Source organism: Epinephelus lanceolatus, chromosome 1 (genome assembly GCF_041903045.1).
Source record: "Epinephelus lanceolatus isolate andai-2023 chromosome 1, ASM4190304v1, whole genome shotgun sequence".
Taxonomy (NCBI): Eukaryota; Metazoa; Chordata; class Actinopteri; order Perciformes; family Serranidae; genus Epinephelus; species Epinephelus lanceolatus.
The window spans coordinates 23380008-23404035 of NC_135734.1; the positions used below are offsets into that span (position 1 = coordinate 23380008).

Sequence of the window (24028 nt, forward strand, 5' to 3'; positions counted from 1 at the left end):
CCATCCTGCTGCTCTGCCTCCATTTTGGCCCTCACACCAGCCTAGTAGTAAAAACTCAAAACTAGTGTGCCTGAGAGATCACCATGGAGACAGTTTCTTCCATCCACTGTGGCTATGCAGGGGCCACATTGGCTCCACATGTACTCCATCTAGTATAACTGACACTGGACCCAATATGTGGGGTATCAGGCTGCACATGTTGGCATGTATGTGAGTGGTTGTCACTTTATAACTGACATAATTGCAAGGTACTAAAACTCCAAATGTGATGCAGCAGATGGAGTGTTCTGTTCAACGATATAGGGACCACAAATCATGACTGCAAATTAATATTGTGCAATTAGCCTATATTTATTCCCACCTAATTCAGATTGTAGCCTACTACTCATCATACATCCTGAAAATAGTAGAAATAATATTGGAAAAATGTACAGCTTTTTAGATTGTGCTTCACTGGAAGTCAACCCTCATACAATGTGTAGTATATGTTTCCCTACAATAAATTCCAAATGCCTACTTGTGTTCTGTTTAATATTTAAAACAGCATTCAAGCTTTTCATTTTGTGAAAAATATTTTTGTAATTGTTTGTAAAGTGAATAACATAACAGCATAATACTCCAGGGATATGACAAGTCATTTGCATAAAGCTGCTTTTCTGCCAGCCTATAAATAAGTTTTTAAATCTCTCCCCTAATAATATCAGTGACTGCTGCTCATATCGCCCATGGGTATTGGCGTACGTGTAGTTCGTTTGCAGTACGTGTCAAGCAGTTTAATGTGGCTCGCGACGCAGAGCAACTACATTACCCAGACGCCCTGTCGCGCTGCTACAAGCTGGCTCCCTCCGCTCTGGGAGTGTTTCGCATTTAAACAAACACGGTCCTGCCGAAGATGGCGGAGAGTTTGTAGAGGCGTAAAAGAAACTGTCTTACTCAATGAAAGCGTCGAAGCCGGTGAGTTTTCTGCAATTAGTTTATGATTCATTTATAGTTAAGTTTCGAACACAAGCGGCAGTGTGTGTGTTTGAACGTGCAAATTTGTCACAGGGACAGTTGGTGTTGCTCCGCTTCCGAGCAGGCTGTGGTTTTTAAGCTACCGTGATACAACGAACCACCTTACCACTGTTTGTTATGGAATGTCTGTTATTATAATATTGGCTCATAAACTATCGATAAAATGCTAATTTACGTTAGGCTTGACTTGTTAATGTGCCGTTTTTAATGGTTACGGTGTCCGTTGGTGTTTTCATTATCCGTTAGCTACAAAGTTTACGAGATACAGGCTCTCTGATTCGCTGGGGTGCAATAGCCGAACGTTAGCCGTTGATACTCAGCACTTCTTATGATGAGTTTGTGTTTTAAAACTGTGATGGTAACTTTGTAGAGCCACTGTGTTGTGTTCACAGACCACAACAAGGCTGAACTGCTTTGAGCACTGAAGATTTTATCAGACGGTTTGACTTGCGTTACAGTTTCGGTACAAGCGGGGCTGCAGGAATTGTCTCTGTTCACAGCTAACGTTTAAGTTACACCGCAGTAGTTGTCTTGAGAAACAAAATAAACAATACAGCTGTTTATTGCCCGTTTGTTACGCATATCTAGTCTCCATGGATGTAGAGGAGAGTAAACGATGTAATGTATCTGCATTTTGTTTGCGGAATAGTTTTTTTAACCTTTAAATCGGCACATTGAATGCAACACCATCTAAACAAATTGCAACAAACTACTTAAGTCAAGTCATATGAAATGAGAGACGAACACATGTTTAGAAAACAACTGTTACTTTCGTAGTAGCTGATAAATTATGATGTTAACCAGCTGCAGAGCATGATTAACCACCTTGTATTTTTGCTGTCCTCCACTGCTGCTGACAACCCAACTCGAGCTGACTAGCTGAGTGTGGCTGCTCTGGAGAATCCACAGCATCTGTTATTTATTTGCATGGCTGTAGTGAGATTACGTATCCGTGATTGTAATGGCTGGTATAATGGCCCATCACAGTATGATAAATGTTGGTTTTCACCGCTGATAAATCATATTTAGGCGCATGTGTGTGAAAGAGAGAGACAGGCTGGCAGAGGGAGATGGATGTGTTTCAGTGCAGGGGGAGGATGATCACTCTCAGGGTTCAGGTAGAGTCCAGGTTTGCTTTCCCTGTCCTCGACAAGGTGTATGCTGAGCACTCAGTTTTTGAGGTGGTAAGGGGACATTCTTGGAGAGCATGCTCATGTGCAGGCAGACAATAAGGAGGTAGGTTAGTCATTCCGCTCAAATGGTTGAGGTCTAGGTGTGCTGTCGCTCTCATCGCCTGGGGCCATCCCTGCCAATACTTGCAGGTATTTACAGCTCAATGCTCATTTCCACGTGAGAGTTTCAGAAATATTCTGGATGTTTTTCCTTTTCACATTACTACACAGCCTATCAAATAGGATGTGGCTTACTGATGAGTGCTCCTGCTTATATGATTTCATGCAGGCTGTTGAATAGGCTGCGATATCTCAATAATGTGGGCTTTTAAATGGCATGTAGCTGGGAATAAACAAGTGAGATTGGTGCTGTGCAGTCTTCAGCCGTCAGATGAGCTAACTTGTCTTTATTTTGAGTCTGATGGAATGCCATTACTCAAGCCCACGTATGTGGTATTTTTGTAAGTGGTAGAATGACCACTGTGGGAACCTGTCCAATGAACTGCTTCTGCTCATATTCTTGGCAAATGGAGCCCCCTGTCCCCCATTCTCTGTCCCTTTATCTGCCACTTTCTTTCTCCCTGACACAGGGTGTCAGGCTGTGTTAACAATGAATCAATCTTTGGGGGGATTCTTTGACTGCAGATGGGGTGAAGAAGTGACTGGGATGCATGGCTTTCGCTCTTTGTCTGCTGGCCCCTGTGCTCTCAATAATTCATTAACTTATCACTTTTTCTCATGGGACTGGGAGAAGTCTCTCTCCAGTGGCAGATTCTGTGGTTACATCAGATTGCCTGATTGATAATCAAATGAGTGTTTCTTGGCATTACTGATATTTAGTTATTACTCATACATTTTACTTTTGGCGTTGAATATTTTAGCATCCTGTTACAATATGATATTTTTTTTCTTTAAGTGAGATTGCTGCTGAAACAGATCAAGTAAGCTAATAAATCTGGGGATCAAGCATGTCCTATAATATATCTCTGTAAAAATACACTACATTTGACTGTTTGAATTTATTCAGTGACATCCTTAGCTCCTCAGTAAGGTTGGGGAATGTTTGGATTTCATCAATTCTGATTCTCTGCATTGATTCCAGTTCTCCGTTTGAGCACAAGCCCCAGCCCACTGCATTGTAAACACTACATATGCATAATTATGGATGCACATGGAAGCACAGTAGGTTCAAACTGAATTTCTGAAGTCAGCATGCTGAATTAAAAAGCTTGATTCTCTATGAGGTTCTCATAAATTTGTTTAAAAGTTAATGTTTTTAAATAATTAAAAACTTAAGGACAAAAAATTCACAACATTTTACACCAATTTAAATTTGCTGCATGGTCTTCCTTCTTTACAACCTTTGGTAAATATGTCTGCTTTGTGGCTGCAATGAAGTCTAAATACTGACTGGTATCATAGAAAAGGAGAAAAAATAAGGGGAGAGCTTGCCGCTTTTTGATAACTGTCTCTAATCTGTCTTTGTCAAGCTGCATTTTTGTGTCACTGATGTCTGAATAGATGGCATTCTTTTAGTGTTTCGTCAGTCTGTGTGCGCAAAGAGAGACCGAGATAATAAGTTTCGTTTCGAATAACTGCCAATTGGTCATGTGGTATGTGTTCAATTTAAGATTAATAGCTGTGTGGGTGTGCAGTACCTCTGAGAGGACTTTTGATGACACACAAAGCTGAAAGGAAAGCCTGATTGTTTCCCCTAATTGAAATATGACTCCATAGTCTTAGTACCTTTTTTTAGGCAGCAGTACAGGTAGTGTAAAGCTAGTCAAGAAAAATACCAGAGTTGTTGCCTCTTAAGGATAACTTGCTACTTGGGGAAAGTACATCTTTACATTTTCCAGTTATAACTTTTTCTTAAATGTTAATGGGATTTACCTGCTTCCAAGTCAAGTTCGATTCCTCAACATTTGTATGGGATCCTCTGAAGCTTTACTCCATCAGACCTGACTCTGACTTGTTTTCGGAGGCTGTTTTACAACCAAGGTTTAAGAAAGTTTCCTGTGGTCAGCTCAAGCTGTGTAAAACATCCTGTGTAGTCCCCACATCTCAAGGTCACTCATGCAGTGACAGTGAGCTGTCTTTGTGTTTGTTCAAGTGCCCATACCCCTCACTGGTGTGTTGGTGTGGTAGTACTCAACAGGTAGGTTCTGCCTACCTCTGTAGAGCTAAATATAGAAAACTCTGCTCAACAAGACAGTCGTGTTTCCACTGCTAAAATATTTACAGCTACTTCGCCCAAACAAGTGAGAGTGAGAATATGAGATGAAAGCTGCTGAAACCAGATTGTTATTCACTAGTGAAGGGAAGCCAGACAGCTGGCCCACTGAGTCCAAAGTCAAGCGGTGCAGTTTGCACTCCAACTCTATTTGAAGTCACATCTCATTCATCCCCTCGGTCCCCTCTCCTTCAACTCTGAGGTAATACCCAAGTGTTAGGCTAGCAGAGCCATATGTGAGCCATGCACACACTTCTAAAAGCCAAACGGGCAGCCTGAAGCAATCATTGCACCCAATTCCAGTTTATAACCAGCAAGGATTTGGAACAGTTCACTCTCTGTAGTCCTCGCTGATTGGAGGAAGGCAAAAGTTTATTAGGGAAGGGGGTGCCAAGAGCTTTGTCCCCCCTCCCCTCCTTGCCCTTCCTCTTTAACTTCAACTCCCCCTTTAACTTTCGCTCCCCCAGCTGAAGAATGCTCGTAAAACGGGTTCACCTGAACAAGCCAGTGGGAGGGTAGCTCCCTGGCCTAGTTTTGTTACCATTGTAAAATGTTAGCAAGACCTTGTTTGTGTTTTGTTTAGGGCCCCCTTTTATAAAAAATGCTTTTGGAGGGGGGGGGGGGCAGCAAGGGTGAAAAAAAGTTTGGTTTGTGAGATAACTGCTACCAGATGCTCTCTCTGTCTGTTATTCAGCATAAAGAGAAGGAGAAAGAGGCTGGTGAAGAGGGGAAGAGACACTGTCATTTCTGGATGAACTTCTCAACTGCTTCATGGACTGTCTCCATCTTCTCCTTGTCTACAGTTTGCTTGTCCCATGTATACGCTACCAAAATTGTTAAAGGTATGTTAGGACGAGCAAAATAGTTACTTTGCAGCCAAATCAACAAGGGGCTTTGGCCTCGACATCTGCAAAGTGCGCAGGTTCTCTGTCCCAAAGTCACACAAAGCTCACCTTCACTGCCCTCATTCAATCCCCTGTAGTTGAACAGTGCAAATGATTCCCTTTGTTTACATTGTGTTCCTGTTCCTCTCTATACATCTCCAAGATGAAACAGCTTGATGCTAGACTTATGTGGCAGCGGGCTGTGGTTTCTGGGTCTGTCTGGATTGAGAGGCAGCTGTGGCTGGCATGGCACTGCAATTGCAAGCTGGGAGAGAATATGCACATGTATGTGACCATGCAAGCAGGGCCTGTTGGGGCACTGCTTGCCTCCTATCTTATAGCTCACCTGCAATTTAAAAGCTCCTGTCATTAACAGAAATTACCACAAATTGCAGTGAATGTGCAGACATTTGCTCACAGCACTGTGCTAGACCACATTTTGATTTTCCACAAGTGCGATTTCTACTTTATTGCAGCCTTGAGTTCAAAGAAAAGTCAAGTTGTGAATGACAGACTTCCACACCATCGTTAAAGGCTCCAGACTTACTACAGCATGTCAACACTGGCACGGCATATGTCAGATAATTTATTACTGTTCCTTTTTTCTACAACACTCATTTCTTAATTGGACTGATTTTTTCCTCTCCTCTCTGGATAAAGTGGAAAATGTTCCTTTCAGCATTACTGCTCTTTATTCTGCTTGATGACGTCAACCCTGTGTATGTGGCTTGTTGTTAAGGCAACACTCCAGTCAAAAGGTTGCCTCCTCCTGACATTGCCACATGATCACATCAAGCTTTGCATCAATGCAGTATTTTTATATACTAAACAACACTCACAGAAGTTGGCCAAATAGCTTGATCCAGTATTTTATATGGAGGTGGCTCTACTTTTGGCAAGTGATCATCGTGTTTCCATTTGGCCTGTTTATTGTGGTGTTCATATATGCTCATCTGATTGCTATTGCTATACTGGAACAAGTGATTCTATATGACTGTGGTGTGACTAAAATAGGAGAAGTAAAGGTCCCTGTTCAATTAGCACCACCGTCTGTACTACCCTGTTCCATGTGGCCACCCTTGAAATGGGATTAAAGTTAAACATTATTTAGAGCAATTTATGAGTTTGGTTTTAAGTTGGGATGGCAGAGTTTTGACAGTTGTGGGGGCCAAAAACACAGTCAGTAGTGCAGATCAGAATAAGTGTATACTGGCACAATGTGGAAGTAAACCCACATGGTTTAGTAAGCTTCAGTAAATTTCTTTTGACAGAGAAGCACATATAGTAATCACAAGAAGATGTAGTAATAAGACAACCAGTAGAGAATACAAAGTTCACAGGTCAATATTTACAATTCTTATTTTTATTTAAATATAAAAACAGACTGACTAGAAGATTCCTTGCCCTACACAGTTTAAGTTTAAGTTTTGCCATTTCTTAAAATGCAAATGTAAAATCTATTAGAAAGTTCTAATAATTGAACATATGTCTGCAATCAGATTCATATTATCTACATCTAACTTACCTGACAAAATATTTGCAAGTAACTTCATGGAGTTATGTTTTGTTGTTTAGTACTTGTAGGGCAGTACAGCCTAGGGTTGGGCGATATGTTAAACATTTCCAACCTGCCACTGTTGGCCCAACAACTGGTGATTAATGACATATTTGTGCCCAAAACATCCACCTTCTCCTCTCTTTCTCCGAACTACTACAATCTTAACTGCCTTGTTAACTTATCGTAAAACACACTTCATTCAATGTAAACAAAAACAAAAAAAACTTTCCAAAACTGTCTTGGTTAGTCTTGCCACTACTCCAAGTTAGACGTAAAAAAATGTACTGGCCCTACATACTGTTTTTTCCTGCTCTCTTTCTCTGCCATTGCTGCCCTCTTTGAGCTACTGGGTTAACTTACTAAACATGAGCCTGTGTCCATACCTTGTTTTAGCACTGTGCAAGCTGCCCACTAAACACTCCCACTTTTTCTTTGGAGGCAGACCATTAAATTAGCAAATTAAAATCACAAAAATCGCCCAAAATACACCTAAAACCAACCAGTGATGTACTTGGCCAGTAGCTGATACATTCGTTCAATCACCAAAGCCTACTACAGCCTATATACTGTACTGTTTGCTTCACAGATTTTCAGGGTATATGAAGCTCCTATGCAAATAAAGCCAGTACACAACCAACGGTAAGAAGTCCATCATCATGATGAACTTCACAAATGAGGTGCAAGATACAGGATACCCTGTTTTCCTTTCCCTGAAGATGTGATTGTGTAAATATTTTGATCTAATGGGTTCAGTGTAATGAAATTACATAACTGCAGATACTCCAGGGAAAATGGGTTCATGCTGCCACAGCAATGCTACAAACAACATGTGCTAACACGTTACTTTTAAGCTTTTAAATGTAGCATTCAAGGAGGTGTCTGACAGGGACCAGTCATGAGTTCTTCTGACTGAGAAATGAGCAGGCTGCAAAAAGATCTATGAAGACTGCACAGTTAGTTCTGTAATAATTGTGATCAAGATTTTGGACTCCACAATTAAACTTGACCTGGTACAGTATTAATGCTTTGCTGATGCATTATGTTTAGTCCACGTTCAAGTTTGATGTGACGACTTTGAACTTTGAAGAAAAATGATGATAGTCATCATCTCATCCTGCAGAAAATAATTGTATTAATTAATTAATTGATTAATTAATTAACTAATTAATATTTGTCATTTCACTGTTCAGCCTAATTTTTTAGCTGCAGTTGCACAGTAATGCAGAAATATCAAAGATATTTAAGGCCAAAAGCCCAAGAACAGTGAGGCAGGACTTTACAGGTGGGAATGGGTATCGTTACCAGTGACACTTATCAGTATAAATACTACTCAATGTAGTACTGCTACTCAATGATTTAGTACAAAAGGAGGGACATGCTCTGAAAGCACCTAGGCCTAACTGTTTTCTACTTATAATGGAAGATGTAAACACATGCCTGCAAACTTTGTTGCTGCTGTAGGACAAACTTAACTTAAATAAGGCTGTTAAATAGCGATAGTTATCTAGGATTATCACAACAGTAGATTCAAAACCTTGAAAAGGCTCCACACTGGAGCTGCTTAGCTGAGTTTTGTGACGATATGGAGTGCCATCATCACAACATCAATATTACAAATCTCTTACTCTAAAAAAGTTGTTGGCCTATCGATGGACCAGTATAGGATAAGTTGAGTCTAATCCAAAGCACCTTACAGCCTCCTCCACAAAGACATCATAAAATGAAAATTGTGCCATGTATTTCCTTTGGTTCATACTTTTTTGTTTGACAGTTTGAAAGCCTTTCTGAACACATCAAATTTGATTACATTTGGAGCAGTATGTGGTTCTGCAAGAACATTGGTATGGAAGGAGATTATTTCTAAAATGGTGCGAAAACACTCATGTATGGAGATCTTTTTCGTTTTAAAATGAAAACGTATTGGTGTGGATGTGGCCTAAGAAGGCAGTTTTAAGTAGAGGTCAGCATATGTTATTTTTGATCAGTGTAAGTCGTTCTTTGCCTTCAACTTGTACAGTGTGAGGGACTTGATTAGCGGTGCAGGCTTAATCACTCAGCAGATGGGAACAGAGTGCAGTGTCACCAAGACAAAAACAAACCCACAGTTGGATTATGGCTCAGCGTGTGTGTGTGTGTGTGTGTGTGTGTGTGTGTGTGTCCAGTCAGACTGAGCTACTCTGATTTGATCCCTAAACAGATTCCTGAGTGTTGTGATACAAGCCCAGCAGAGTGCCTCGTCCCTTTTCATCCATTTTCCTTCCCTGTCTGTCTTTCAACACTTGGTCCTTGTGACCCCTGTATCCAGCCTGTCCTCATAAGTCATTTAAACACGCTTTTAATAGTGTTAACCTGGAACTGAGCGGCATGTGGTAGGCAGAATGTGTGGCAGGATCAGTAAAGCATCGTAGATGAAGGAACACAAAGAAGAAAAACCAAAGAGTAGAGTCGTACACCTTACCTACTGAACAAGAATTTGCGCTGGGTTTGAAACAAACAACTGAAATGGTCTCCAGGTATGTGTTGGATGGTAAAATGATTCTCGTCCTTCCCAGATTTTTAGGTAAATTGTGTCATTTTGTTTTTTTATTTTGCCATTGTAAGCTTTTCATCATGCTGGGAGATAAAAGACAGCATGTACTGATAGTTTTCTGTTAAAGCATGGCTGTGTGTGTTAAAACCCCAGTTCTGCTCCTGCTCTCTGTTACCCCTCGTACCTCATTTCTGGAATCTTTTTCACCTAGGCTCTGTCAACACATGAAACTGGCCAGTTGAAAGAAAGGAAAAGGAGTAGTAAAGGGAAAAATGGAAGATGGGAGGGGGTGCAGTTGTGAAACTGGCGTCAGACCATCTTTTGAGTGGAATTCTTTGCAGGGGTCAGAGTTCAGGCGCTGCAGTGTGGCGCTGTGATTGGCTGAGGAAAGGTGAAATGAAAACCACAGTAAACTTTTGACCCCGGCGCAGGAGCTCTGCAGGAACGCCCAGCCCCAGCTCTGGCGTGGTGGAACAGAGCCCGCTCTCTTCCTGTGTTTACTCCACCAATCCAACAGGGACGGTGGGGAGAGGAGGGGGGAGGGAGCACAGAGAGGGAGGAGAGAGAGAGAGACACACAAGAGCGAAAGGGAGGGAGGTAGGGGAGAGAGAAAATCGTCAGAGCTGCGCTGCGGTCTGAAAATGAATATCTGCTTTTTTACTGAGTGGCACAGTTGAAACGTGTACACAAACGCACTGCTTCTGAAAGTTAAAACCAACCACGGTCTCTTTTAATATCAACATGAGGTCATCTAAAAAGTAATAACAATGGCTGACATATCTTCACACTGAATTATCTGAGGCTACATGAGATGTCTCCTCTCACTGCATCTCCATCAGTTGCTAGTAAAGATGTGTGTGTTATCACAATGGGCAGTATGGCGGCTGATCGGGCCCTGGCGCTCTGGCTCTCCAGATAAAAGGCTGTTTAGCCATTGATTAATGAACTAATTTCCATAATATTAGCCTTGTGTGATCACAGCCGCCCGCATTTTGTTTGGTCGCTGTGATCTCCTCTGGACGATGCCGTGTTCTCACTCTTATCACCCCGCTATATACACCAACACGTCAAGCTTATGGAAAATGAAGGGGTTGTTCGAGATTTAGCTGGTTGAATCTGTGCCCGCGTGTGTCCTTTCCTGGTCCTTTCTGTTCTTTGTCCGTATTAATGATGGATAGTTGTAGATGCATGTGTGACACACACACACACACAGTGGAATCTGCCATCTCTTTGTCTCCACCTTCATTTATTTTCCCTGGTTTTTCTACACGATGCAGTTTGTGTGAGAAAAATGAGGAGATGCACACGCAGCCTGTCTGAGATCTGTGTGTGTTGTGTGCGCTGGGCATGGGTGGGGGATGTTTTTTTTCTAGGGGGAAAAAGCAATCCTGTGAAGGCAGTTTCTCTCTGCTTTGAACTATCTTCTCTCCCTCACCACATGCGTCTATGGGCATCATGTGCACTACAAGTTTGAGGAAAAAGCCACTTTTTCATACATGAAATATATTTTTATGTGCTCTTGTAAATGTTTTTTATGGGAAAATTTCTCATGTAGTTTACGTCAACAACAGTATGTTGTTTTGCAGACAGTGTAAATGAGTCACAGATGGGCTCAGCCGTGTTTAATTTATTGATAATTCACACCACATTTATTTTTCATTCTGCAAAGGGTTTGTGTGACTTAGATCATTAGATCTGGAAACTGTTTAAATGTATAGAACATGGCAGACCATATTGTGTTACCCTGCATTCATGTGATGTTGGAATAATCAGAAAAATAAGTTCTCAACTGGGAACATTCATGCGAACACCCCCTCATGTTGGAACAACTCGGAAAGTTGGCGGAAACTTTGGTACACGAGTAGCCGAGTTGACCCTATAGTCTGTGCAGAAACAGCGGAACGAAAGTAAATGTCCTATTGATTGTAATTAATTAATAATTAACACATTACATGTCAATTTTTTGCGCACATGTAATTCATACTATGGTATTAGGTTGTTATCATTAGGTGCTATCCAGATAAAAACCTACATTAATTTGACAAGTTATTTATTAACATTTGTCAGGTAAGGCAATGTTTTAGTAGTTTGAGGGGATGAACTGGTGCAGCAACAAGTTTGGGACAAAATCACTTTGTAATGTAAAGCTTCAAACTGTTAACTGTTAATATTTTGTTTAAATGCTTGGAGCAATAGGCCCATGAACCTACCAAAGTCAGAAGAACAACTTCCCGTCTTGGGAAATGGGACCATCCAAAGAGCATGTGAATGCAGCATTAGTCATGTATTTTAGGCCTGGATTGAGCCTTCAAGTTGGATTTTTTTTAAGACTGAGGCTTCTTACTGATGCTTTTCTGAAATACTTAAAAACTCCAATAAGCTCCTGTAAGGGTGTGTTTCTGTCTACTTTCCCAACTCCACCTCTGTCCTCCTCTCACATTTGCGTCACTACCATGGTTTTCAAAGGTGTGCTTTATTCCACTGTGAACTGCTCCTTGTACGCCTTTAACTCGAGATCAGCCTTGTTGAGGCTTTTAATTCGAAAAACGTTTCCAAGTGACTGAATTTGTTCAAGCAGAAATAAAACAAAATTGGTTTTGTATTTGTTTTATTTTTGGCAGTGTCAGTTCACAGTTCGGACATGGTTTGAATGGACCATCACATTAAAAGTATGCAGAGTAATAAAGAGACAGAAACATATTGTTTAAGCGGCAGACACTACAGACAAACGTAGAGACATAGCCTGTGTTTTCAGTCTGGTTTTTAATCCTTTCTGGAATTTCACAGCTGCCTCAGCATCTAAATGGAGTCTTTCTCTGAACAATTTACAGCTTCACTATTTCAAAATCCACACTTGTACACACATGCTTGACACATGTCCTCCTCATCTCCATCCCTGAATCACAATGTGTGGCAGCACTCTCCATCTTGCCATTAAACCCTCTGACTCCAGTTAAGTCCCACTAGCCCATGTTTCATTAAAATCATGTGTGATGTTGGCAGGAAAGCAGCTAATGAGTGATATTTACCAACAAGGGTTTTTGAAAATTTAAAAAACGTTAGCTTCTGGAAGTTATCTTCCCTCAAAAATAACGGGGAATCCCCAAAATGTCACGATGATGGATGGCTGCTAAACAAAGTGAAATATGGTTCTAAATTATGTGAAGCAAGAGCAGTAATGCCGTCCATGGTTTCAATATTTTTTCTGCCATCTAGCGAGGGTAAAAAATGATTGGTTCCAGAATGGAGTTTGCAGCATTGAAAGTTCACAAGTGTCAGAAATTGTGGGTTGTGCTGTAGCAAAGATCATTCCCACATTAACGTCTGGATTCAAAATGTAAAGTTAGTTGTTAAATCTAAATTCCAATATCTGTTCATCTACAATGTAAACAAAACTTACTATTAAAAAACTGCAAGGAAGAGTTCAAAGATAGCATCAATCACTTTCCCTGATTTTTGTTAGTTTGTTATGACAGCACTAACTACCATGCCAGCATCACAGAAGCAAAAGAGGCATGACTTGTAACACAACAGCGTCAGCCTCTAGTGTGACATACAGTACAGGCCAAAAGTTTGGACACACCTTCTCATTCAATGCGTTTTCTTTATTTTCATGACTATTTACATTGTAGATTCTCACTGAAGGCATCAAAACTATGAATGAACACATGTGGATTTATGTACTTAACAAAAAAAGGTGAAATAACTGAAAACATGTTTTATATTCTAGTTTCTTCAAAATAGCCACCCTTTGCTCTGATTACTGCTTTGCACTCTCTTGGCATTCTCTCGATGAGCTTCAAGAGGTGGTCACCTGAAATGGTTTCCACTTCACAGGTGTGCCTTATCAGGGTTAATTAGTGGAATTTCTTGCTTTATCAATGGGGTTGGGACCATCAGTTGTGTTGTGCAGAAGTCAGGTTAATACACAGCCAACAGCCCTATTGGACAACTGTTAAAATTCATATTATGGCAAGAACCAATCAGCTAACTAAAGAAAAACGAGTGGCCATCATTACTTTAAGAAATGAAGGTCAGTCAGTCCGGAAAATTGCAAAAACTTTAAATGTGTCCCCAAGTGGAGTCGCAAAAACCATCAAGCACTACAGCGAAACTGGCACACATGAGGACCGACCCAGGAAAGGAAGACCAAGAGTCACCTCTGCTTCTTCATCCGAGTCACCAGCCTCAGAAATGGCAAGTTAACAGCAGCTCAGATCAGAGACCAGATGAATGCCACACAGAGTTCTAGCAGCAGACCCATCTCTAGAACAACTGTTAAGAGGAGACTGCGCAAATCAGGCCTTCATGGTCAAATAGCTGCTAGGAAACCACTGCTAAGGAGAGGCAACAAGCAGAAGAGATTTGTTTGGGCCAAGAAACACAAGGAATGGACATTAGACCAGTGGAAATCTGTGCTTTGGTCTGATGAGTCCAAATTTGAGATCTTTGGTTCCAACCGCCGTGTCTTTGTGAGACGCAGAAAAGGTGAACGGATGGATTCCACATGCCTGGTTCCCACTGTGAAGCATGGAGGAGGAGGTGTGATGGTGTGGGGGTGTTTTGCTGGTGACACTGTTGGGGATTTATTCAAAATTGAAGGCACACTGAACCAGCATGGCTACCACAGCATCCTGCAGCGACATGCCATCCCATCCGGTTTGCGTTTAGTTGGACGATCTTTTATTTTTCAACAGGACAATGACCCCAAACACACCTCCAGGCTGTGTAAGGGCTATTTGACCAAGAAGGAGAGTGATGGAGTGCTGCGGCAGATGACCTGGCCTCCACAGTCACCGGACCTGAACCCAATCGAGATGGTTTGGGGTGAGCTGGACCGCAGAGTGAAGGCAAAGGGGCCAACAAGTGCTAAACACCTCTGGGAACTCCTTCAAGACTGTTGGAAAACCATTTCAGGTGACTACCTCTTGAAGCTCATGGAGAGAATGCCAAGAGTGTGCAAAGCAGTAATCAGAGCAAAGGGTGGTTATTTTGAAGAAACTAGAATATAAAACATGTTTTCAGTTATTTCACCTTTTTTTGTTAAGTACATAAATCCACATGTGTTCATTCATAGTTTTGATGCCTTCAGTGAGAATCAAACTTTCGGCCTGTACTGTATGACATGCTTTATAAACAGTAATGATGGCATTAATGTGATAAAAACAATTACTTTCCATCACTGTTATATGGCGGCTGATCTCATCCTTAGCTCGGAGGGTAAGGAGCTCCCTCACCTCATGGTTTTGCCGCTGTTCTTCTTCTTTGAGTTAGCCACTAACTGCTGCTAGCTACTTTTTGAATCTCCCAGGGAGGGTTGCACACATAACACGTCGTCAAAATGTCACACCTGTCCTGCTCATGGTCCGACTGTCCCTTTTATAATGACATAATTTCTGCGCTGTCACTACCTCCACTGCCAACTTAAAGGCAAGACAACTCTGTCCCCCATTCCGTGATTGTGCTTTTTACACAGAAAGGTAAGGCAAAATAACGGCGTGAAATTCCTGCCTTGAAGAGGGAGTGTAAAAGGGGCTACAGAGTTGAATTGACATCTGTGTAAAATGTGACTTGATACTGACACTGTTGTGTTACACATCACGCCTCTTTTGCCTCTGGAATGACAATGTACTACCTAAAATCACACACTGTGGCAGCAATATGCCAGTGTTGTTTGGTTCAGTATAAAACGCCAAAGCTGGCATAATGACGATCATTTGTAGGGAAACAATGCTCTGTTTAAAAGGGGCTAAAGAAAGACAATTTACTAATGACCCTTTGCTAAACCCCTCCTCTTAACACTGATTGACCAATCATAGCTTTTTTTTCCCCCTGTGTGTCTCTGAAAACACAAGTGCAGTGGTGTAAGAAATATATTTACTGGTTAAGCTGCTGATGTGAGCATACAAAGCTTACTAGATTGTGATTATTTGAGTAGTTCATTATGCCACATCCTCATAAATACATTATGAAGAGCTTGTGATTTATTTAGATAACTTTATTTGCCATAAGTTGCTCAGTTAGTTGCACAGGGTTAATTAGGTTGAGTGTCACTAACAAGCTCCACATGGTGCTTCTTTGGTCCTATTAATTTCATGGACATTGTTTTATTTAGTGCAAAAACACGTCGATTGTAAGAGACAATGCATTCCTCAGCCAGTTATACATCAAACTAGGTATGAAGGCAGCTCATCCTATAATGTGGACATAGAGCTTCACTCACGTTACAACAGTCTCTTTAGACTGAGGGCTTTCTATCTCCAAATTGCTTTTCTATTTTTTTGTTCGCCCCTCTTTTGCCATCACACCCACAGGAAGTGGGCAAAGCTGATGAAATTCAGTAACATCAATATGTAAATACTTTTCTGATTACCTCAAAACTCAAGGTGTTTCTTTGGAAAGGAGGGAAATTTTCATGTGCACTTCTTGGTAAAACTACTTGGTCTTGTGTGAGCTCCAGCTGCACTTCACCCAGTAGCTGGTTGTATGCTTAGCAGGAGGTGGAGAAGGTCTTTGAAGAAAAACAGGAAGTCATTCTGTTCTCTTGTTCTTTTTTGCTCTTGATGTCCCGAACTCTAGTGGTCACCTTTTGTTGCTTGATTACCTTGTCTGTGTGGTGTCTGTGTGTTTGAGTGCTGTGAAGTAATGATGCTAAATGCTTCTGGTAGCTCATGTCTGCGATGATCCTGAAAAGAAAGTCCTATTTTTTCAGGGGTTTTTTTTTTTTCAGTGTTTTTCCACTCCGTCAAACCCTGGCCTGTTTAACCCCTCTCTTTCTCACACACAGTTATAATGAAAACAGTTTGGACACATGTGCTTTGGGTGTGTTTTGGGGGGTCTGTAATTGTGTGTATGTGTGCCCCACTTTGTGTGATCTTTGTTTTGGGTGGGCCAGTGTTTATTGTTGGGCCTGCCACTCATTGTCTCAGGGAGCTCAGATTGCAGGCTTTATTTCAGGCTGAGCAGGAATGTCCTCCTCACTATTCTGGTCCTGACTGACTGACATTGCTGCCTCTCTGGCCTTTAGCCAAACGCCTGTGTATCAAAAATAATATACTTTCATAATACGAACTGATACTACAGAGTACAAAAAATGTGTCTTTCAATACCAAGTTTACTCAAGTAATCTCATCAGCATCATATCTGTAAGAGAATAGAGTGCCACAGGAATGAGTCCTAAAACCCAGAAATGAGTTAGCATTTTTGCACTCACACTTTTCTCATCTCAAAGTCAATAAGTTTTTTTTAATGGGTTTTTGGTTAGATGGCCAAAATAAGGTCTGTGGTTAACACAAGCTTTAGAGACTTTTACATTTTGTTCTACAACATAAAGCACGTCAGTAAATACCCCACTCATGACCCTTGAAGCTTTTATGTGTCTTTAAAAAAGCGGTTGCTAACAAGTGGCTAAATGAGACTACAGAATGTCATCACACCAAACAGCCTTGTTGTGGTAGGGATGTTAAATCACGCAACCATAGTATAGTTCATTTATAGCCTTACAATAGCTTTTCACATCTGGCAACTGCATTTAGGCTTCAAAAATCATTGAAGAGGTGTTTGTGAAGATGAACAAACGTGTAAGTACCATAAATGTTTGTTTGCTACAGAGCTTATTTTCTGCAGTAATCCAAAGTCCAATGGAAAAACCCCATTGGCTTTTTGTCGAGGAAACCAACCAGGGCGATGCTAACTTCTGCATTGGCCTATAGAAAAACACAATATCCCTGGAGCACCCTACAGGCGTTTCTGCTCCACAAGTGCAATTGGCTCTCTTGCTTAAACCTTGTAGGCACACAGGAAAAACAACACCAATTCGTGTGTTCCCTTATATTGTCCCTTCAAACATGTTTACGTGTTCAGAACATTCAATTTAATGAGGAACTTTATCAGTTGAAAAGGGTAGAGTTTCAATGTGATTGTAAAACCACCCCAGAGTCGTTCAGCTATCTAACAGTAGTTTGTCTTACATGTTTGTATCTCCGCAACTCATGAAACATTCACTGAGGCTGCAGAAACACTGAAATGACTCAAATAAGACCTGTATGTTTTTGTAGATGCTCCCTACGCTCCCCTTATTTACTCAGTGTTAGTGAAGCTGTGCTTGATATGAGAGCTCTGAGGCATGCAGTGCTTGTGTCATAGTAAGATAATCGTTTCATTGATGAGTTAAATAACATGGTTCATATGGTAGCGGTAGCAATGTTGGTGGCAACCACTACTGTATCCTGTCTTCATTTTTGATATGAGGAAGCAAAATCCCTCACAGTCAATGAGGTGTGTAGTACATAACGTTGTGTCTGTCCCTTCACTGCTCACTGTCACTTCTGACCAGCTGAACAAGCAAACTCACTGTCAAAGCTCAATCCCTGCCCGTGTAGAATAAACATGGTGGCCTTTTTAGTCATTTCGAAATTAGAAATACTTTTACATTTAACTGTTAAATTTTGACTATAGCCATAGAAGTGCATTAGTAGACATAATGCTTTCAATATCTTTTGAGTGTACACTGCCAACTTCAAAGCATAAGCAGTATTTTATGTCAATTATGAGTTTTTGTTATAAACAAGATACCAACACTGAGACTGTGTCTGAAATGCCTCTTCCACTCATTCACTACTCCTCATATGACATAGTTTAGTTTAAAGCAAGCAGTGAATTGTGAATTTGGGCACTTACTAATCATAAGAGATAATTCCAGCTGTGATAGACTCACAGATGATAGACAGGCTCACAAGTTGAAAACAATATTAGCCACCCTGTTGCGGCTGGTAAAAATAGGGGATGAATTTGGACACAGCTTGACAGATACCTGCTGGCCTTGCAGGTAAAACTCTGGTTGCTCTTTCAAAGACAACTTGACTAGCAACAACAACCCACAACTTCTGTTCCTACCCCTACAATTAATCTGCTCAACAGCACTCAGCATTAGTCACGTACAATGTTCTGTTTTGCACTTATTTATTTATTTATCTCATTGCACTATTTCACTGCAGCTTTAACATTTTGTTCATTTAAGTGTATGACATACTTTATGTTTAAAGTAGCAAACAGGTTTAGCTTAGAAACTGTTTCAGTGTCAGATACACAGTATTGCATCCAGTACCCAGCAGCACTATTAGTGTCAGTGCACTGTGTCTTCTCTCTCCTCCCCTCCCCCTCTCTGTCCTCCTGCCTCCTCCCCCTCTTTATTCTACTCAGCCTGCCTTGACTCCTCCTCCTGCTGTGGCCCATATTCTTACCAGTGCTTATATCTCCTGGTTTGAATTACATTTCACTTACAGAAGTTACTCATTCACGTGTAGCATGTATGTGTGTGTGTGTCTTTGTGCCTGTGTAAGTAAACAAATACAGAAAACACAGGGATTAATAAACTTTAACAACAATAATGGGCCTGAATAAGAGTTGACAATACAACAAAACTAAAAGATGCTTGAAAATATTCTGTGAATTGTTGATTTGTTGTTTTGGTGTTCATAAGAATCGGCTCAGAATTATTAAACTGTGTTTGGACAGTTGACGGAAAGGGAGCGCTTTTCTCTCTTTCTCTGTGTTAAATTATTCAGCTGCAGCATTAGCTCAGTAGCAGCCCTGCGTTTAGGACTGATGTGATCAGTGGTCTGTGGTGGAGGATCACACACACACACACACACACACACACACATACACACACACACACACACACAAACTGTGGGCAGTGTAGGTTGCAGGCTTGCAACTAGCGATGTGTGGCTGTGATGATTGTGAGTTAGACTTTCGACTACAAAGTATAACACTGAGTGGAGAAATCATGATCTAGTTTGTCTTTTTAGGAGTTAAAACATTTATCCATTTTTTTAATGTTTTAAATCTGTAATTATTGTTTAGCACATTGTTAAAGAATACCAGGTGTGGGGTGTTTTTTTTCTGTCAGTGAATCTTAAAGGTCAAGTGTGTAGGAGTGGGTGGCATTTAAAGAAGTTGCAAAACTGAAACTGGGGATGTCCCAGTCCGATCTCGATTGAGGCATTTTTTTAACTGATTGGGATTGGCTATACTGAGTAGTATAAAGCCCGATCTGTCCCTGTGTTTTACATCAGCATGTGTTTTTACTTGCAAAGCTGTCATATAAAGCAACACAAGTGTTTTTGTAGCTGTAGTTTGTAGCAGTGTGATTACTGTTAGATTTCATTAGGGAAAGGACATCTGACAGGCTTATCTGTGGCAGTAGTATGATGGTGCCAAAGTTGACTGGTTTTAGGAGCAGTTTGTACCCAAACAGTAAAGGCCGGGCCCTCACAGTTTTTGTGTAGAGACCCCATGACTTGTCCCTTGACAATACAACGTGGTTAGAAAGAAGATATAATTTTCGAGTATGATATTGTCACTGCTATTTTAAGATGGAATAACTGTAGACAGATGTTGGTGGACAGCTGAAGAGAGATCCCTTTCTGTTGCTTTGATGAAAGCTTATCCAATTGCTCTGATGAGAAAACACAAAACCCCAGAGGGCCTTCTTTACTGTGAGTATTAAAGTACAGAAGATTATGAAAGAATGGTTAATAGCACATGCATAGTGTCACATATATAAGCACCGTATAATTTAAAAAATGGTAGGAAAGAAAGGTGACATATTCTGACCTTTGTGAGGACGGGGTCATTTGTACACTGTCTTGTTGTCTCAGTTTTTAATCAGCCGAGCTTTGGAAAGCCTCTGAAGGCCAGCAGCAATCATACAAGGTGTGAGTAGGAACCAGGATGACAGGGGTCCAACATGATAAACCGAATATGTAAATTGGGTGGATGAGTGGCCACATTTCCAGGAAAGGGAAGTGATGACGCAGTGGAACAGGCTGAGGGGAGGACGCAAACAGGATGCTATCTGCTGTGGCTTCCTGTGCAATTTTAGAAATCAGGTTTTCTCCCATGAATTTCTGTGAAAGCAAAACATACAAAGAGCTCATGCTATTTTAATAGGGAGCCAGTCATGCTGACATCCAGACATTCAGAAGACACTACAGTTAATGATCATTTTGTTTCCTGTTTGTGTTTTCAGGAGATGTTGAGACATTGAAGCGACACTAGACCCTGAATGGAGCTTGACTGGGGCTTGTACTGGTCAAGGTGAGCATGTGGTAGATGTATAAAGACCCACACACTCATGCACACACCCCAGGTGGACAATCTGTTGTCAGACCATTTTATTTTTAACTATGAGATGTTGTATTTCTCACATGAGCAGCTGCTGTTTGTGTGCCTGATGGTTTGTGCAACATATCTCATCTTGTCCCTGAGCAAGTTTCACATTGTCAAATGAAGCTGATTCAGGTCAGTGGCGTACTGCCAGGCCTGTTGAGACTCATCTGTGGTTTTGGTGGGCTGTAATCTCTCACTGTGCTCCAGAAGCGTTGTGTACTTGCGTTGTCAGTTTTCAGATTTCAGTCAGGCTTTTAAAAAGGGTGATTATGAACACAAGAAAACACAGTAACTTGTGTTTAAATCTCATGAGAACATAGTTGTTTTGGTGAAGTTGTATGAAGCAAAGAGACACAGAAGCTCAGAAGTTTCCAACATTGTTTCCTCATGACCAAAGTAGAAACTGTGCTACCCTGCTATGCATTCCCTGTTCTCAGAAAGGCCCCCAGCAGCCCCCAGCTCTGCTGTTTGTCCGTTTCAGGATGTGAGGCTGACTGAGGGCTGATGTCATCTTTCTCCACTGCTGCAGAGGTGAGCCTTAGGACAGAAACCAGGAAGGAAGGAAGGAAGAAAGAGAGGAGGGAAGGCAGTGAGAGTCACAGCCAGAGCAGGACAGGCAGATTTAGAGAGGGGTGGTGAAAGGTAGACAGACAAGAAGCATGCGGTGCAGATTTATGGTGCAGAGTGCCTGTCTGAGACTTGGTGCTCTTCTAGCAGGAGTAGTGGTGGTGGGTGACTGGGCTGCATGTCTTAGCCTGCAGTTGCGGAGCAGGAGTTGCATAATGGCTCCCATCCGTTCTATACTTTTCCACTCTGGAATGAGCTCACTCTGTGTTTAAGAGCGTTTGTGTGTGTACATACACACATGCAGACACAGAGTCAAGGATAGTTGTAGTGGAACAATCTGGTTGTGCAGCCGCACGCTACGGCTTTGTGTGTGTTTCTGGGTGGGAATAGGAAAGAGCAGTGACCTTAGAGGCTGGCTACAGAGGTTTCCTCTAACGTGAACTCCGAGGGGGTCAGATGCAGGGCAATGCCAGAGCAAGAAAACAAGGGCAGGGTCCTCAGTTCAGGACTGCTACACCCAGGGAGGGAGGGAAAGAAGGGAGGGGTTGTCTTAGGATGGTATGGGGGGAAACAGCAGTTAAAACCCATTGGAAGAAAGAGCGGATGTAGCCTAGTATGGAGAATGCAGAGTAAATTCTTACTAGTCCCTGAAATGCGTTGTGAAGCCTCGTCTGGATTGTTTCTGAGCTCCACAAGCCTCAGCGGTGTGTATGTTTTTTTCCCTCCACACAGTCCAAGGCAGTTAGACAAAGAGGCAGGCTGGTGAATATGTGCCTTGCTGGGACAGTAGCTCATCTCTCTTACAGAATGTGCCACGACATGCCTGAACATGCAAGTGTACTGGAAACAGTTTGTATACGCAGTGTGTATGTGTGTTGCCACTGCTAGAAGAGTGGTATCATTCTAGCGGGTAGGCTGGCTGAACGCAGGATGACCCATCTCCCCCGAGGCTCCAAATCACTACATCATCATCAGTCGCTCCTCACAGTGGAACAGATGAGATTTCACTCCCATCAAGCACTAAGCAGGAACCAAGGCTGCTTTACTAACTGGATAGTCTACCCTCATAAATCTGTAGGAATCTACAATCTACTCTTCCCTTGGAAGTCACTTCATTTATAACCTCAATAGCTTGGGGATTTTGTTGATTCTCTTTTCCCATAACTTGACACTGAGCTTTCAAGGTTTGCCTGAATTTGGCATAATTTCTGATTGAACTTTGCAAAGAAACGACAGCTGAGGGCACTTTCCATTCCACACTTATCCTTTGATTTGTTTGTACCACACGCATATGAGCTTACAAAACCACAGTCCTGGTTCGTTCCCTCTGATGATTTTTGCACCGCCCAGATGTCTGTGCGTATACATGTATATATGATGTGCAGTGTTCTGCTTTCAGGTGCTGATATGCGCTGAAGATGAGTGGCGTAGGAGACAACTCGTTGGAGCCGCTGTGCTCCGACCGCAAACGTAAACTGTCCACCTGTGACACACCAGGCTTAGGGTGAGTGCTGTTACTTCTGTTAAGTGTCGGTCACTTATCAATCTGCTTTGTCTGCTGTTGTTTCTGGTGTGAATGTCAGCAAGTGCACAAGGTCACTTTCTTTCCTCCTGGCCTCCTGTAAACGTCCCTACCTCCCCTGGTTCAAATGTGTGTCTGCTGCTAGCAAAATATCTGAAGCATCTGAGCCAAGGCCGTATGGCCTGCATACGGACGGGGCATGGGGAGGTGAGGTTGTCATGGTAACATGTCTAATCCCCTTGGCGCCCCGGCAGGTGTGACAAGCGTCGGAGGGAACAGGAGAGCAAGTACATCGAGGAGCTGGCTGAGCTCATCTCTGCCAACCTCTCCAACATTGACAGCTTCAACGTCAAGCCTGACAAATGTGCCATCCTCAAGGAGACCGTGAGACAGATCAGACAAATCAAAGAGCAAGGTACCGACACTGTACACACTACACACATACACAATTAATATTATCATCATTATTATTATTACTACTGGTTTATTTATATATTTTTTTGTCATTTATCGACAAATCGTTATATTTGTCCTCATATTTTTCTGTGCTTGTTATGGGGAGTAAATGTAGAATTAAGTTAGGCTGAATCTTGTCAAGCACCCTGCTGCAGGACAGATGATGCCAGTGATGAAGTGGTGTGTTTGGTTCATGGCCAGGCCACTTCAGACTGACAGCCAATTGGGCTGTTTGTATTGCTGGGGGTAAACGAACACCAGTAATTGAGACCAATCCTTGGTGGTCGTGGCTCAAGGCTGTTAGTGACAGCATGTATCTGTTAGTGCCAAACCGAGCTCCTCTCTGGGAGACAAATGACACTGGTGACTCAGAAATCAGACCATATAGAGAGTCGTTCCTGTCCTTAGGCCATTTTCCAATCGTTGTGCAGATTCAACGTGATTGGATACGCAAAATAGGATATTTTCTTCCACCTGTTTTAGCTTGGATGAGATTAGATCTGTGAGGTTAAGTGGGTAAGGAAGAGAGAGAGAGCAATCATACTGGAATCTACCCAGAGGGTCACAGCTGGCTACTGCTGGCCTCGGTGTTATGCAGCCAGGTTGCCATAGTTACAGGATGGGAATGATGGAGGGCCCCCGGTTTTTTTTTTCTTCTCCTCTCTGTCTGTTGTCCATTTAACACACCTTTTCCCTCCCCCAGTTTACACATCTTTGCTTTTTGCGATCAGTCTCTGTGGTGTCACCTTTTCATGTCAATCACAACCCTCTGAGCTCTGTTTGCTCACACAGCTAATTAGGTTAGAAATGGAATTAAATCCAGTGTCATACTATTTGTCGTCTTGCTCAGTGTCTCGCGCCACAGATGGCCCTGCTATATAGAGTGGTATCTAACAAAGCCTCAGACACATGCTGAC

General features: G+C 41.9%; 1 protein-coding gene across 4 annotated transcripts in view; it reads left to right on the plus strand.

Moving 5' to 3' along the window:
- The first annotated feature begins 828 nt into the window (after positions 1-828).
- ncoa3 (nuclear receptor coactivator 3) overlaps positions 829-24028 on the plus strand; it is a 35987-nt gene continuing 12787 nt past the window's right edge. For 3 of the 4 annotated variants that reach the window (XM_033626781.2, XM_033626787.2, XM_033626786.2), the window contains exons 1-4: positions 829-954; positions 20427-20494; positions 22533-22637; positions 22910-23070. In XM_033626781.2, coding sequence (XP_033482672.2) covers positions 22552-22637; positions 22910-23070 — 247 coding nt within the window. In that variant the 5' untranslated portion in view covers positions 829-954; positions 20427-20494; positions 22533-22551. The remainder of the gene's footprint in view (positions 955-20426; positions 20495-22532; positions 22638-22909; positions 23071-24028) is intronic. The other variant, XM_033626785.2, reaches the window with a different exon arrangement.